Here is a 17,057-nt window from a genome sequence, read left to right as displayed (position 1 = left end):
CAGAATGTATTTGCATGTTTCTAATGAAAAAAAAGTCAGTTTAATGGGTTTGGAATCTTTCATTGTCTCAATTTTTGAATTTAGCATAGTAGAACTTTCAAATCTGAAAACTAATGCTCCGTTTAGAGCACTTACCTTCTGTGTGCTTACACTGAAATGTTGAAAAAGTTGTGAGAAGTAGAAATTACTTTCTAAAGTGTTGCTGTTTATTCCAGTGCCGTTCCCACCACTGCCCTTTACACTCATCTAAATACAGTCCTGTGGAACACATGGAACTTAGGCTATTTTTTAAAAGCTGTTTTAATAGAATTTAGTGAACAGCTCTTTAAAAATATAGAATACTTGTATAATTGCCTACATGTGTGTGATCCATGCATGTTTCTTTTCCACAGTTACTCAAGAACTTTGTTAGGACTTCCCTTTCTGATTAAAGGAAGTTTAGTACTATATTGAACTATTTCTTATGTAAATTTACAAATGTGCAAGAGTGAAGTAGATTAATAATGAGAGAAAACACCAGTACTGTTGTGGGACAGTTGTTTGAATGCTAACAGTTTTAAATGTTAGGCCAAACAAGAAACTAAAACTGATAACTGTAAACAGGTTGGAGTCATTTCAGTGGAAAGAGTAGGGGGCAGTTTGATAGAGACTAGGGACATGCTTGATTAAGGATTAGAGGCACAATAGCTCAATCTCTGTAAAATCTTACAAGTGTGACCAGGATTTCCCCTCTTCTGTGTGATTGCCCTGAAAAGCTTGATACAGAATTTCTTTTGCACCCTACAACTCTGTATGAGTTATCTGCAAGGAATCAAAGAAGTGTAGCACTGAGTTTGGATTTATGCAATTTAGGATTGCAGATATTTGCCATTTGTTAAAAATGTTTAAGCTAGCGTGAGACTTTATTTCTTAGTGTCTGTTATGAGCATTAAGTACTGTAGTGATCACATTTAAAATCTTTTTTTAAAAGCTTTAAAAATCTTTTCCTAGGCTGGGATACCAGATCCACCAAACATGTCTGAAGAATTAATCCAAATGAAAGCTAAAGAACGTCACTTTCTGGAACAATTATTAGATGGAAAAAAACTGGAAAACTATAAAATTCCAGTACCAATCAAAGCAGAGCTCAGAAAATATCAGCAGGTAACAGCTTATACTTTTATTTTAAGGGCACTAAGCTCTAGTCTGATACGATTTTATGGAAGGATAGGAATTGTTCAAGTACAGGGGGGTTTTGTGGTTTGTTTTTTTTCTTAGCTATGCAGTGTGTATGTTGGACTCTTGGGTAAGGAAGAGCAAATTAAGTAGTCAGTTTTTTGTTTGTTTTCTTCTAATTGTATCTTCCCCCATTCCCTCTGGATTCTGTCAGTTTTTTCAGGAAATGGCCAAGGGACCATGTCTTGCTTCGGCTGACTGTCAACTCACCACTGCAAAGCCTCATTGTATGGTGTAGCTGCTGATGTTTCTCCCTTTCTTTATCTATACTTTCAGTCAGTGGGCTGTAGTTGGATACATTTGTGGTGGGGAAACAAGCTCATAGTTCTGTAGGGATGGATAACAGAACATATAGATGTTTGAACTGAAGCTTAAGTAGCCAAAAGACTGGTTTTACTTCAGAGGCACTCTCATTTTCTTTCAGGATGGAGTGAACTGGCTGGCGTTTCTCAATAAATACAAACTTCATGGAATTCTTTGTGATGACATGGGTTTAGGAAAAACTTTACAGTCCATTTGCATTCTTGCCGGTGATCATTGCCTCAGGTAAGCTTAAACAAATAACATATTTTCTTAAAGGCTTTAAGGATAGGCTTTATCTGTGTTGATAACTGGATGTAGTAGACGACCAGCTGTAGGTGGCTCTGCTTGAGCCAGGGGGTTGGACCAGGTGCCTTCCAAAGGTCCCTTCCAACCTCAGCTATTTTGTGAAAAACATTTTTTCCAAATTTGTTTTGGTATTCTCAAAGGGCTCAGGAATATGCAAGAACAAAACTGGTGGACAGTATTCCTCTCCCTTCCTTGGTGGTGTGCCCTCCTACGCTCACAGGACACTGGGTGGACGAAGTGGGCAAATTTTGCTCAAAAGAGTATCTTAATCCTTTGCACTATACAGGACCTCCTACTGAGAGAGTGAGGTAACATATTTTGCACTTAAAACTTGGGTAGAGTAAAATATCACATACACAGTTTTGCAAATCACTTTACTGATTTTCTTCTTGTGGGCATGGCAAAACTTGCAATGGTACCTTTAAGGGCTGAAATAAAAATGTATGTAAGGAACGTCTTAGTTATAATTGCCTCTTTTCTTAAGATTGCAACACCAGGTGAAAAGACACAATCTCATAGTGGCTTCATACGATGTTGTAAGAAATGACATTGACTTCTTTAGGTAAGAATTGGTTTGTTTTCTGAGGTTTTTTGTTAATAGCTTAGAATTTTAAATGCTACTTAAGTCTTGTGTTTTTTTCTAGAAATATTAAGTTCAATTACTGCATTCTTGATGAAGGCCATGTAATAAAAAATGGGAAAACAAAGTTGTCCAAAGCCGTAAAGCAGTTGACTGCCAACTACAGGATCATTCTTTCTGGGACACCAATCCAGGTAACTGCTTTCCTTTTTTCCTGGGGAGTTGGGCGAGTAGTAGAAAACAACCAAGAGCTCTGTTTTGCAGTCTGTTTTATTGTACTTTTAATCAGAATTATCTTGTTTGAAGTATACATTGTGGGGGAAAAAAAACCAAACCTTTTCTTGCTAATTGCTTGCAACTTCATCTTTTTCTTTTCCCAGTATACCCATGTGTAGGGGAACAGGTACAGGATCCATGGTACTAGTGGGGCCTAAAAGTTGGCAGCAAGACTTTGGTCTACCACTTGTTCTTTATGTAGCAGGCAGAGCAGAGGAAGAGCACATTTAGAATCATAGAATCATAGAATTGTTTCAGCTGGAAGAGACCTTTAAGATTGAGTCCAGCCTTTGTCCTAGCCCTATCAACCACTAGACCGTTTCCCTAAGTGCAACATCCACCCATCTCTTAAACACCTCCAGGGACAGTGACTCCAGCACCTCCCTTGGCAGCCTCTTCCAATGCCTGACAACCCTTTCAAGTAAGAAATTCCTCCTGAGATACAGCCTGAACCTCCCTGGTGCAACTTGAGGCCATTTCTTGTTCTCTTGTTTGTCACTAGGGAGAGCAAACTGACCCCTGCTTTGCTACAACTTCCTTTCAGGTAATTGTAGAGAGTGATAAGGTCTCCCCTGAGCCTTCTTTTCTCTAGGCTAAACAGCCCCAGATCCCTCAACTGTTCCTTATTGATGTGCTCCAAATCCTTTACTAGCTTGGTAGCCCACCTCTGGATCCCCTCCAGCATCTCAATGTCCTCCTTGTAGAGATGGGCCCAAAACTGGACACAGTATTTGAGGTGTGGCCTCACCAAAGGGGAGCTCAAGGGAATGATCCCCTCCCTCCTCTTGCTGACAACACTGTTCCTGATACAGGCCAGGATGCCATTGGTCTTTTTGGCCATCTGGGCACACTGCTGACTTGTGTTCAGCTGCTGTCAACCAACACTCCAAGGTCCCTCTCTGCCTGGCAACTTTCCAGCCACTCCTCCCCACGCCTGTAGCTGCTGGGGGTTGTTGTGGTGATATTGTTTCTTTGTGCCTCTAGTGAAATTAGCAAGAAATTCAGTTCTGGTAACTCTGTATTTTGGGCTTCATCCTAATGACTTGTCTGTGGAGCATCTGTTTCCTACACGATTAGGACCACAGACGTTTACTGGGTTTTCTTGTCCCGAACAATGCAGGGTATGGTTAAGGTGTCAGACACGGTACAAAGTCCATTTCTATGTTGAGGTGCATGTACAGGTCTTCCTGTAATTTGGGTTGATGAAAGAGCCACCAAGTTCCAGGAGCTCAAATGTATATTGAAGTGTTCTGTTTTGTAGGCAGAACTAAATATTTATAAAAAGTGTTGCTGGTATCTTGTAACAATTCATTACTTGGGAAAATAATTTAACAAATGTTTTTTATGTTCAGAACAACGTCTTGGAGTTGTGGTCATTGTTTGACTTCCTAATGCCAGGATTTTTGGGTACTGAACGCCAATTTGCAGCTCGTTATGGCAAGCCAATACTTGCAAGTAGAGATGCCCGAAGCTCCAGTAGAGAACAAGAGGCTGGTAAGGACCAAATTTTGAATCTTGGTTTTCTTCCTTTAAATGAGAACTGCTTAATGAAAAGAGAAAGTTTGGTCAGGTACAACACAAGGGATAGAGGAATCTGAATATTTTGGATTTTTTTTCCAAAAATCCTGCTTCTGTTACCTGCCCAGGGGTTCTTGCAATGGAAGCGCTGCACCGCCAAGTTCTGCCATTCCTGCTAAGGAGAATGAAAGAGGATGTACTGCAAGATCTTCCACCCAAAATTATTCAAGACTATTACTGTATTCTTAGTCCTCTACAGGTATGCTTGAAAAGTGTCTGGAAGCTTAGGGGTTGTTTTTTCAGTACAGTTAAGACTACAAAAGAATCACTTCAGTATTGCTGGGTCAATCTTACAGCAGCTCTGACACTTTCTGGGCCCACAGGACTAAAGTTTTTCTAGTATGTGTTTAAAAATCTATGTAAAGTTTTCTAGTATGTGTTTTGGTCCAGTACAGCAGAATATTTCTTTAGCTTAATTTCTGACATTGTTCTACAAGAACAATATGTAGGTATCTACAGGTGTGTTTTTTTAAAGAATACTTTCCAAGCAAAAAAAAAAAAAAATTGCCAGAGATTCCACTGTTAACGTTGATCTTGTGCTACATATCATAGGTTTTTCTGATCGGTGATAATTGAGAACTTGAGCTTGAAACTAAATTCTGAAAATGACTGTCTTTACTTTTGTTGGGGAAAACATACTCATTCTCTTTTCTGGGGCCTGGTCTACAGGTTCAGCTTTATGAGGATTTTGCCAAGTCTCGTGCCAAATGTGATATAGATGAAACAGTTTCTTCAATCTCACTGAATGAAGAAACTGAAAAACCAAAGCTAAAAGCTACAGGTCACGTATTTCAGGTACAGATTTCATCAGTTGTTTCTTTATTTTTGGTAACTCTATTTGTGGGGTTAATAACCATTTTATTCTAATTCTTTATCTTATGCATTTGTGGCCATACGATCTCAATAAAATATTTAAGAGTTTGGATCAGATAGCCTGGAACATGACATATAGCTGCTACACTTATGGCTGTGTGTCTCGTCATATAAAACTGTTGGAAATTTTTTTACTGTGTTCTGCTCAACTGGTGTTCAGCTATTTTGTGGATCTTGGATGATACTCTTGATTAAAAACCAATTGCCAGAAGTGCAAAACTTCAAAACAAGAGAGAACTAATTTTGATGTCTCCAGTTGTTACACTACAAAATTCTAAAATATCTCAATCACAGAATGATTGGGGTTGGAAGCGACCTCTTGACATCATCCATTCCAACCTCCTTGCTGAAGCAGGTTCACCTCATTCAGGTTGCATAGGAATGTGTCCAGGCAGGTTGGGAAAACCTCTGGAGGGGACTCCACACATTCCCTGGGCAGCCTGTGCCAGGAACAAAAGTTTCCTCAAGGTTAGATCTGAATTTATGATGGTTCACAATCTTATAATCACAGAATGATCAGGGTTGGAAGGGACCTTTAGAGATCATCTATTTGCAGATTAAGTCTTAGCTACTCAGAAACAATGATTCTCAAAGTCTCTGCACAGCTGCCAAATCTGTCTGTTGTCTCCCACCCTCACATGAAGATGTGAGAAATGGTAATCTTTGCATTGTTTCTTTGTACTGTTCCTGCAACAGGAACTAAAGTCACTGTGCACCTAACAGTTGTTGGGTATGGTTTGAAATACAGCTTTCCTTAATAGAAACGTAGAACTTTTTTTGAATGAAAGTACATGCTAAAAGTCCAAATTGTGGAATGTGGCTGAGTGGCCACATCCTTTTTCCACCATCCTTTTTTTACCATCCTTTTTCTGTAACTCCATTGTTGCTAACCACTTCTTTGCACTCTGTTTTGTGACTAAAGGCATTGCAATACTTACGGAAGCTATGCAACCATCCAGCGCTAGTGTTAACCACCCAACACCCAGAATATAAAAGAATTACAGAGCAACTTGCAGCTCATAATTCATCCCTTCGAGATATCCAACATGCACCTAAGCTGTCTGCTTTAAAACAAGTGAGTAGACTTGCATGTTGTGCCTTGCATTTCCTAAATGTGTATCTGCTGATGGTACAACTTAAGAAGTTTTGCTTAGGACGTCATCAATACGAAAACTGACCTTAAAGCACTACCTAAGTAGCAAATGAAATAGAGTGTGTTTTTTCTGGCATATGTCCTGTTTTTCCTGTTAACTCAATGGGGAGAGGGAAGCACAAGCTTGCTTAAGGTGATGATATTTAGAGAAATTTTGCTGTCTTGTCAAAAGCCTTACTGCTTCTTATTCCTCTTCATCTTGTTACAGAAAAACTTTTCTCCTATTTATTTTACAGGAGACTATTAGCTCAAAGTTGGATTGCTTTACTTAGTCATTATATACAAATTGTGCTCTGTTGTGTTTACTCTTACATCTTTTGTAGTTTGACAGTCAAGCCAAACTTTGCCTGGTCATTTAAGTGACTGTCACAGACTTCTTTCTGTAGTTTGTTTATTTTTACTTGTGACAGTTAATGTCAATACTTACTTGAGATTTTCTGTCATTCTGATGATATATTTCAATGCTTTATTCCTTTAAGCTGCTGCTAGACTGTGGTTTGGGGAATGGGGGATCTTCAGAAAGCGGTACAGAAGCTGTTGTAGCCCAGCACAGAGTACTTATCTTCTGTCAACTTAAAAGCATGCTGGATATAGTGGAGCATGACCTTCTCAGACCTCAGTTACCTTCAGTTACTTACTTACGACTAGATGGCAGCATCCCTGCTGGTCAGAGGCATTCCATTGTTTCACGGTAAGGATATCCCTTCAGAACCAATATGAAGCCAGCTATAATGAACTAAATATTTATTTTGTCTTCCTTAAAGCAGTGGAGGCTTCTAAATTAATTATTTAAATGAAATTTACCATGCTTAACTATTTTGTATGCAGGTTTAATAATGACCCATCTATAGATGTTCTTTTGCTTACCACTCACGTCGGTGGATTGGGCCTGAACTTAACCGGGGCTGATACAGTAGTATTTGTGGAACATGACTGGAACCCAATGAGAGACCTGCAGGCCATGGATCGGGCACATCGCATTGGGCAGGTGAAAAACTCTTAATTTTTCTCCCTTGTTGAACTCCTGTTTCTTCAGACTTTGAGGTTGTAGCATAGGAAAAAATTACATCCAAGGGGTTTCCACCAGGCTTCCATTCATACTGCTTTCTTGTAAATATCCTGACCCCAACTTGATATGCCTTCTCTTCTGTGCTTCCTGAGCTGCTGAGGAGAGAGGCCTAGGGAAGAATCACCCTTCAGGGGAGGAAGAAATGCCAGTAAGAAAAGGAAATGAAGGGAAGCCTCACAGGGTTGTCTTTCTCTGATGCCTCAACAGGGAAAGAGTGACTACTGTCTCCCTCTACAGCTGTAACAAGGAGTGAATTCTTAACTTCTGAGTACAGGTGCAATTGTAGGTGCCTCTGCTATATGCTGACCTTCATCTAACATCAGTCTGACTTTGACTGAGTACAGCTACTGAAGGGTGATTCCAGCCAAACTGCTTCCAGCCTTTCGATGATGAATACTAAAAGGTTTTGTTTTCTTGAATACTGAAGATGATATTTGTAACTAAGTATGCTTTTTTTCTTCCAGAAACGTGTTGTTAATGTCTATCGCCTCATAACCAGGGGAACTCTGGAGGAGAAGATCATGGGTCTTCAAAAGTTCAAAATGAATATTGCAAATACAGTGATTAGCCAAGAAAACACAAGCCTACAGAGCATGGGAACAGAGCAGCTTCTTGACCTGTTCACTCTTGACAAGGTAAAGAACCATTTTCACAAATAATTACCAAAAATAGAGTGAGCTCATGGAAAAACTTTGTTTTGAAATGTAAAAATCCATCAGATGCACAAGGGAACTTGGAGTGATGAATAGCTCTCCCTGCAACAGAAGGAAGTGATATTTCCCCAAAAGAATCATCAGGTTGTTCTTAATACATAATAATGTTTTGAACTGATTTATTTTTTCTTTTGTGAAGGATGGAAAAACTGAAAAAGCAGATACCTCTACCTCTTCTGGGAAAGCATCAATGAAATCAGTACTCGAAAACCTCGGAGAACTATGGGATCAAGAACAGTACGACACTGAATACAGTCTTGAAAACTTCATGCATTCATTAAAGTAACCATCATATATTCGTCATACAACTGCTGCTAGTTCACGTATTTTTCTGCTGATATTCAGCAAACTTCAAAGCATATATGGTGAACCTTTAGCTTAATGTGTAAATATGACTTATTGAAAGAAGAATCTTCAAAAGACTGGCACTGAGTAGTGTCACCTGTTTCACTGGGGAGTTACTCTGTCTTAAAACATTTGCACTGTATAAAAACTTTAAATGTGTAAACATTGTGAGGTGGTTTGAATTCTACTTGTTCTGAACGGCTGCGAATTCCTACTTAGTAGAAGAAAACAAACCAAGTTTTTACCTATGTTAACAAGTGTTACTTCTGTTTGAAGCTAAGTCCACCATTATTTCTTTCTGTACCTGTAATAGTTTTGTACAGTTGTTTCAGTGAGTACTTCAGGTTGTTCAGTGTATGTGTTTCTTTTAAACACAGTTTGCTTTTATAGTATATTAAAAAACAATTTTCAACTTCAACTTTCAGATTATTTCAGGACTTGTATCACCCAGAGGCAAAGCCTAGAAGCCTTGAAAGTATTGAATTAAAGGGCACTAGGTATGTGCACCCATCTTTGTATATTGAGTATAAATATATTAGGCTCTTCAGTCTTTCGACACCATCTTGAGAGAACAGCTGACTTGAACTTTTTAATGCAATGAGCTATATTAAACACAGGTAATGGCCTATTTGAGGCCATGTTTGCATCCTGTTAGCAGGGGTGCACTTTTTTAATTTATCTATAAGGCTAGAATATAGCCACTTTGAGAGATGCATGTATTCAGTATGTTTCAATCCTATATATTTTTTGTAACTAAAAGAAGAAATTAAATATACAGACAGACGTTTTCCAGGAGCAGATTTTACACTGTCTAGGATTCTACAATCCATGCTAAAGTGACTGTTTACTAAACTGATGCATGATTTAAAGCTTCTTAAAGGAATAGGGAGGACTTTTTTTTTGTTCTTTAGGAGAAAATATACCTAGAAATACCTACATTTGGTTTGAGGGAATTGAATAGTTGAAGTGTGTAACAAAGCTAGTAAAGGACTTTTAATAGCAGTGAGTGAGAATAATATGGCTGTACGTTACACAGCTTTTTTTATAAAAGGGAGGCAGTAGTGAAAGTGTGTTTCTAGATGTGCATATGCACCAGTATATGCACTTTTTATAAATAATAACTTACAGCAGTTGTCTGGATACATAGACTATATGTATAAATATAAAACCTAAGGTTTGTAGCTTGCTGTGTGCTTAAGCGTCAGAGCTTAAAAACCACCAGAGACCTCAACTATGTAAAATAAGATTGTTTTAAAACAATATATAAATCAAGACTGTTTTGCAGCATTGGAGGTTAATGTCACATTTCAGTAGTTACCAACTGCCATATTGTAACTAAATTAGCATTCCATGAAAATAAACAAAACTGGGAATATAGAACTTGTATGTTGCCTATGTCCGTGTTCAGGGTCTTCTTCTGTAGAGAAGACTTTTTCACTGTAGCTGACTCAGTAAAAAAACTAAAGTTCTTGGAAATCATTGATGGGTTACCAGTATTATAGAAGTTCACTTCTACCTTCCTGCACTGGACATTTCTCTCTTGTTTTCAGCTGATGATCCGGAGAGAAGATAAGGTGGGGCTGCTTGTTCTGTTTGCAGAGAAATTTTATAATGTTGGAATACCAAGTACTTTAAGGTAACTCAGTGCAGTAATCTGGTGATAGTGCCCAGAAAGAACAAGAATAAAGAAACCTCTTATTTAGTCATAAAACACTGCATATGTTTTTCTTCAAGAGTTTTTATTAGTTGCAGTGGTAGGAAACTGTTTGGCTCCTGTTGGAGAAGAAATACACAGCTGTTTTAAACCAGTTATTTATCACCTTTAGGTTGCTATGCAACCACAATAATGATGGCTTTCTTGGAAGTGACATCAAAAAGACTCCTGCATCTGCAAAATGGAGTGCAGCAGAAACAAGAATAATTGTTTCAAGGTCATTGTATGTACTGACTGATCTTAAGTGTTCTGTGAATTAACACTTACAAAATGGAAACCAGCAGGAACACTGCACTAAGTATATAAAAAACATTTTTAGGTACGTTTACTATTTAACCAAGAGCTTTTTGATGCTTTCCAAGCTAGCACACCACTTACCATGATCTGGCTTGTTTGTGCAGTGCTCTCAGTGAACAAACTGAATTCACTTGCAGCCAACCTCAAGAAATAGGCTTTTGCAATGCCTCTAACTGCTTTTGACCTGTTTAGTGGGTATTCAGCTGCACCAGACCAAGGTCTGGGCTGAACTAGAAATGTGTTTTATTTCTAGGCTGCTCTAAAAACTTTAATGATAGTTGGGGCGATTTAGCCCTGGCTGGGTGCCAAATGGCTACCAAGTTGTCCCGTCCTACAGTGGACAGAGGAGAGAGCAATATAATGAGAGCTTTGTGAGTCAAGATAAGGACAGGAAGATCACTCAGTAATTGACATCAGTGGCAAAACAGCCTCCCCTTGATTTGGTAATGAACTTTCAGAACAGGGAGATGAGAAATAAAAATGAATCCACTCCTCCTTCCTGGCCTCTCCCTCTTCTTCCCCACCCCTTGTCCCAGCGGCAGCAGGGAATGGGGGTTGGGGTCAGTTCATTGCACATGGACTTTGCTGCTGCTTCTTGGGGAGAGGCCCCCTTGCACTTTCTACTGCTGCTACAAGGGGGTCCCACCCATGGGACATAGTCCTCTATGAACTGCTCCAGTAGGGGTCCCTTCACACAAGGGCAGCTCCTCAGACACTGCCCCAACATGGGTCATCCACAGGGTGAACAGTTCTTCAGCTGCTCCAAGGCAGGTCCCTCACATGATAACAAGTCCTGACAGCAAACCTGTTCTGTGGTGTGTGCTTCACTCTCTCTAGGGGGTTCCCAGGTCCTGCCAGGAACTTGCTCCAGGGTGAGCTTCCTACAGAGTTGCAGCCTCCTTTGGGCATCCACATGCTCTGGTGTGGGGCCCTCCACAGGCTGTGAGTGGATCTCTGCTCCGCTGTGGACTGCAGGGGTACAGCCACTTCACCATGATCTTCACTACAGGTCACAGGGGAATCTTTCTTCCAGTGCCTGAGCACTTTCCTCCCTCTCCTTCTCCACTGGCCTTGGTTATCTGCAAAGATGTTGTTCTCATGTTCTCATTCCCTGATGCTGCTGCTGTTTTGCCACTGTACAGCAACTTCTTCCCCTTCTCAAATACATTAATCACAGAGGTGTTACCTCCATCACTAATTGGCCAGGCCTTGGTCAGCTGTGGGTCCACCATAGTATTGACTGGCCCTAGCCCTATCAGTTACAGGGGAAGCTTCTGGCAGCTTTTTGTTTCAAGAAGCCACTCCCATATACCCCTGCTACCAAAAGCTGGTACAGACAAAACCACCACAGTAGTGCATGGGTGTCAGGATCTCAGCAACAACTGTTTTGTTCTCCACCTTTTGCTTGTACTGCAGTTTATTACTTGCTAATGAAGACAGAGCCTAAAGCTTTAATTGACTGCAAGTTCAGGCATGGCTGGCCCCAAGAAACATGAACTGTGAGTAGAACCACACATGCCAAGGCTTGATCCTTGCACTGAGTTACTGGTCTATCTCCATTATTTAATTGCATTAAAAGACCAACAGCTACACCTCCACATTACCGATGTAGTCTCAGATTGAAAGCTTGCTAATTCATGAAAAATAACTACCTCTTACTGGTGATCATGTTCTGGGCTGTAAGAACTGCTTTGCAACAGCTGTGTACATAATGGTGCTTTTCAACCTAAGACTGCTTTAAATCCTACTTGAAGCTACTTGAAGCTACTTTTAATCCTACTTGAAGAAGTTACCTTGTGCAACCATGGCCCAAGTCTACATAAACATGCATTCTCCAGTGTCTGTTAAAATATGAAATCAGTCTGACAAGTCTTCTTCCATGCATGCCAGCTTTGGAATCCATTTAAGCAGGAGGCTGTTTGCTTTCAGCAAATCTAGTTATGGCTATTGTGAGGTAGGTTGGTTTTTTTCATCCTGCTTGCTTACGCTTTTGAAGGTTTTCTATCAACCTTGCTGAGACAAAAATTACACTGAAGATCCAAGGTAAGCATACCTATGATTTAGTCTAACTCAGGTTAATTCAAGTTGTCTTTTGCTGTAGTCCTTTGTACTAGATGCCCATTATCTCTAGAGAGCTTGTATTTTACCTTAAAATTACCAGACTTAGAGACAAATGCACTTATCATTAGTAATATCCCCAGCTTTACTAGCCTGCCATGGTTATACAGGTTACTAAGGCAATAAGCACACACATTATTTCTAATGAAGTCTTAACTGAAGCAGAAGTAGGGCAACTTCAGCCATGTTAGGAGCTAAGGAAAATTTCCAAGATTAAAATATTCACATATACAAGATTTTATTCACCTGCTTACAAATGGCAAATAATGTAGTGTTAAATACAGCTAAGTATACAGTGTTAAATAGCTTTGGCGCTGGCCAAGCTTTAAATCTTTGAAGGACCACAGCAATAACTGCCTTGTGGCTGGTGGTAAGTTGCTTTGCAATCAAAAGCCTAAAAGCCAGTGTTTTCTTTAAGCCAAGCAGGGAGATGCTTTATAGTAAAATTAATTCACCTTTTAAATCACGTTTAAGCAAGTTACTTCAAGAAGAGCTCTCTGAGTACAAGCAACCTTCCAGAGATTATTATTAATCTGAATTGTTTCAGTGTCCTAGTAAAAGACGTGACCTTTGAATTCATGAATTCATGTCAGAAACTCTTGGCTCAACACTCTACAGCAGGTTTAGAGATACCTGTTAATTTACACTATTTAAAAGCTAACTCACTGCTCAGATGTCAAGTTTTAGTTGCTACTCCGGCAGCTAAGACCACAATCAAACCACAATGGGGGACTCTGTCCAACAAAGGAGAGTCTCCATGGATGTGAGACTCACAAAACTGCCCTCTCCAGAACAGGGATTCCACTCCTGGCAGGTGCTTCTGTGAGGACAGTACAACAGCAGGGTGAGAGCTCTAAATTCAAACAGTGATCTTGGGTGTGACCGAAGGAGATGCAGGGCTTCTCTCTGCCGTGTGCATGCACAAGCAGAGCTTTCTGCAGGTATGAAGGCAGCATTAGGAGAGGGAAAGTATTAAACAAGTGAGCAGATCTCAAAAAACAAACTGGCAATCCACATCTTTAGAGCAGCCTTTGAGCCATAAGCCTAAATAAAGTAAGAAAATGAATATCCATTCACAAGCCTTATACAATGAACAACAAAAACATGATTTTCTATTGTTTGTAGTAAGGTACCTTTAACGTTAACATAGAGAGTAGAAGGTCTGTGCCAAGCTCTTAAGTATCTTTTTTTCTTGATCGACAGCTAAGCATGTTGAACCAGGCTGGCTTTTTGTTTGTTTTTAAGACACTTCTTTCACTAGCCTCTGGCATTAGGGCAGGATCTCAATTTCCATAACACCCTTCCTTTAATTAATTACTACATTGTCCAAAATTTAGCAGTAAATAATAGCTTGCTTACCCTCTCAGTGCCTTGGTATTAACAACACCTTGTACCTAAAGCAATCAAAATCCTCAGAATAGCTTATGACAGCAAATCATTTCAGTACTCAACATTTTAATATTGGTTAAATGCTACAGTGAGTTGTTCATGTTTGGATGTTTATAACTGTTCAGTCACAGGAGTCATGCACAAAGAGGACATTTTAAAATGTATTTACTCTTATTTTGGGTGAGGTAAAGGTGCTTCTACAGTGAAAATATTTCTATAAACTAAGTTTTGGACCAAAAACTTGTGCCTGATGATCTACAATGAATTCTACAGGTGCACATGCTTCCAGCTCTTACTGCTGAGAGCTGGTTTGGCTGCTTTTTTTTTGTTACACACAATTGTGTATTTATTTGCGAGGCAGAGTACTGGAACCTTGAAATGGCACATCTTCACATTTTCATTTGTATTGCCTCCACAATGAATGTACTACAAAGGGTTTAAAAAGGAAAGTGCTTCCTGCAGAAGTACTAAAGAAGAGTTGAATATGGGTGAAGCTGAAGAAAGATTACTAAGGCATACAACCTCAAAAAGTAAAATGAAGTTACATGGGCTAAGGTACGTAGCCCATCCTAAAAAAACTTCTTGACTGATCAGAAAACACTCTTACTGCTGGGTTATGCTGTGCTCTGCAACAGTTTTTTCAAGTAAAAATGTGCCTTGTCTTAATGTTTACCCTTTACTAAAGTTAAGCTATTTTAATGAACTTCTTGTAGATCTAAGGATCCAAAGTTGCAACTTTACATCTCCGTTTAAGTTGTGCCCAGCCAGCATTGCACGGGCACAAACCAGCACATGCAAAGATCAACATTTTCAACACTTGTCTTCTGCTTCGCCCATCAGTAGAGCTGTGCAAAAATACTTTAAACAGATTTACTACATTATTTTTCATTGTAAATGATTTTTCAAGACAGTGTAGTACATCTCATGAAACACAATTTCAGTAAAATTAAGGTCTCTATTTACACTGGTTGGAAGGAGTTAAGACCGGGAGACCCATCACTTAAAGCTGAAGTCTTATGGTATGAAGACCTGCTAATTCTCAGAGTAGTCAGCATAAAAATATGTCTCTGGTACCTTATGTCAGGAACCCAAGTTTAACAGATTTGTCTCTTTGTAACTTATATAGAGGAGGGCCAAGGCTTAAGGAGAAGCACCACCTCCTCATCTCACTAATGATTCATAAAACTGAGATAATGAGATATCTCATTATCTCATTAGTGGATATTATAATGATTAGTATCAGAAGCAGACAGTGGAGAGTTAAAAACAGCTGTCTTCAGAGGAATGGTTGAAGTCTGAGCAGTAAAAGGTGTGGTACAGGCTTAGTACCGTACTGTAGAAGACAAGGAAACAAAATCTTGATCTCACTAAACAAGCAAGATTAAGGAAATACTTGTGGTCATAAGGTGCTTGCACAAGGGAAACACACTAAGTTCAACTTATACCTAGAACTTTCCAGGCACAGATGGTGTAACACCACTGGATAGGGTAGGGTGCTTTCACTGTGCCCATGTAAGAATACCCGCAGTCACACAATGAGGTTACTTGCTCAGTCTTTCAAAACATCAGGAATGATGCTCATATCCTGACTGACAAGTACAGCAGCCACCAAGCTCGGGTTTGAAAAATTACACCTACTTACAAGAAAAAAGACAACAACTATGAAAAAATTACATTTCAAATACTACTGTTGGAGCTTTCAGGAGAAAGATTTAAGCTGTAACACAACAAATGCAATTTCTATCAATCCTGACAGACTTTTTTCTTATCAACTGGAGGCCATCCAGTTCAGTGACTCTCCAAGTCCTAACATTGCTATGCCAGCTGAGTGAGATGCCATCCCTCAACCATCATCACTTTGAACGTGTCATTCCTCATAATAGTACAGTTCTCAAGACTGGTACACCACCGATCTCTCATTAAACCGTAGGAACATACTGCTGAATGGGATGAGAGTCTGGTTTTCAGAATCCGAAGCTGCTGTGCAGACAAACATTCCAAGATTCCATGAAAAAATTAGTAGATCTGCTGCTTACACAAACAGAGCTAAGAGTAAATGTACACTGACTAAAAAGTTGCTACTTTAATCCACTTTTGCATATAATATGTCAAAGACTGTGCAAACTCTAATGCTGAACTATGCCAAATCTTGAATACTTTAAATGGAAGAAATAGTAGAAGAAATAAATTGCTTAACACCAGGTAATACTAGGGAACTCTGACATGGACTTAGGAACTTTGTTGGATTATCTTCCCCTTTCCCTCCCCCAAACCTTAAAAATGTCACACGCTCGAAACTTGTGCTATTTTCTTAGCTCTGTCATGTGGATATCTAACTCGGTGTTGGGTGTCTGCCATTAATTTGGCACAAGATCAACAAATATACACTCCCAAACATGATGACCTGCAATATTTTCTTTCAAAGTGAAATTCAGACCAAGACTTGCTAAGTTGTAAGAGGAAAACTCCACACACTGAAGAAAAACATTTACTGCTCAATTTCCCTCTTTAAACAAGGGAAAGAAGTTGATCCAGAGAGCAGCAACTTCAAACCTATGAATTCAGACTCAGGTACAAAAAAAATGCAGTAAAAGTAGAAAAGGCTGAAGTGCAGAAACGGGGAGAAAGGAAGAGTAATACCTGCCAAAAGGTTTGCTCCAGGAATGTGGCAAATTGAACTAATCTGCAGTTGTCAGAGGCTCAGAAATAGCTGAACTATGGGAACATGCTGGCCGTGTCTCCAATAGAGTCTGGTTCCAGGGGCCTTTGCGGGGTGATGCTGTGCTGTCCGTGCCAAGTCTGTGCCTGCCAGAAATTTCCCATATGCCAGAGTAATTACATTTCATAGTTTGTGCAGGCTGGCTGTTTAGATACTCCATCAAGAAAACAGGAATACTTATCAGCACATCCGCAGCAAGTGAATTGAGTGGTTAGCTCTGGTATGCTTTTTTGCTACTGTTTCTGTGTTATTTCTCTTTGAATAAATATTTTCTCTCCAGATACATGTTTATGTATTCTGACCCTGTTTTGCATGACTCATGCTGCACTTACGGTGATTTAATTATCAGTCACAGCCTAGAATCCTAGAAATAAAGGCTTCAAGTACAAATCTGTACTGATAAGCCAAG

General features: G+C 39.5%; 1 protein-coding gene across 1 annotated transcript in view; it reads left to right on the top strand.

Moving 5' to 3' along the window:
* Nucleotides 1-9,791, top strand: part of BTAF1 (B-TFIID TATA-box binding protein associated factor 1) — a 44,723-nt gene extending 34,932 nt beyond the window's left edge. Inside the window, exons 26-38 of the mRNA XM_062000814.1 lie at nt 991-1,143; nt 1,640-1,761; nt 1,965-2,132; nt 2,309-2,386; nt 2,469-2,598; nt 4,033-4,174; nt 4,327-4,457; nt 4,928-5,053; nt 6,054-6,206; nt 6,764-6,975; nt 7,113-7,272; nt 7,818-7,988; nt 8,206-9,791. Coding sequence (XP_061856798.1) covers nt 991-1,143; nt 1,640-1,761; nt 1,965-2,132; nt 2,309-2,386; nt 2,469-2,598; nt 4,033-4,174; nt 4,327-4,457; nt 4,928-5,053; nt 6,054-6,206; nt 6,764-6,975; nt 7,113-7,272; nt 7,818-7,988; nt 8,206-8,352 — 1,893 coding nt within the window. The 3' untranslated portion in view covers nt 8,353-9,791. The remainder of the gene's footprint in view (nt 1-990; nt 1,144-1,639; nt 1,762-1,964; nt 2,133-2,308; nt 2,387-2,468; nt 2,599-4,032; nt 4,175-4,326; nt 4,458-4,927; nt 5,054-6,053; nt 6,207-6,763; nt 6,976-7,112; nt 7,273-7,817; nt 7,989-8,205) is intronic.
* The last annotated feature ends 7,266 nt before the right edge of the window (nt 9,792-17,057 follow it).

Source organism: Colius striatus, chromosome 8, assembly GCF_028858725.1.
Source record: "Colius striatus isolate bColStr4 chromosome 8, bColStr4.1.hap1, whole genome shotgun sequence".
Lineage (NCBI taxonomy): Eukaryota > Metazoa > Chordata > Aves > Coliiformes > Coliidae > Colius > Colius striatus.
This window is presented reverse-complemented; position numbering and strand designations above follow the sequence as displayed.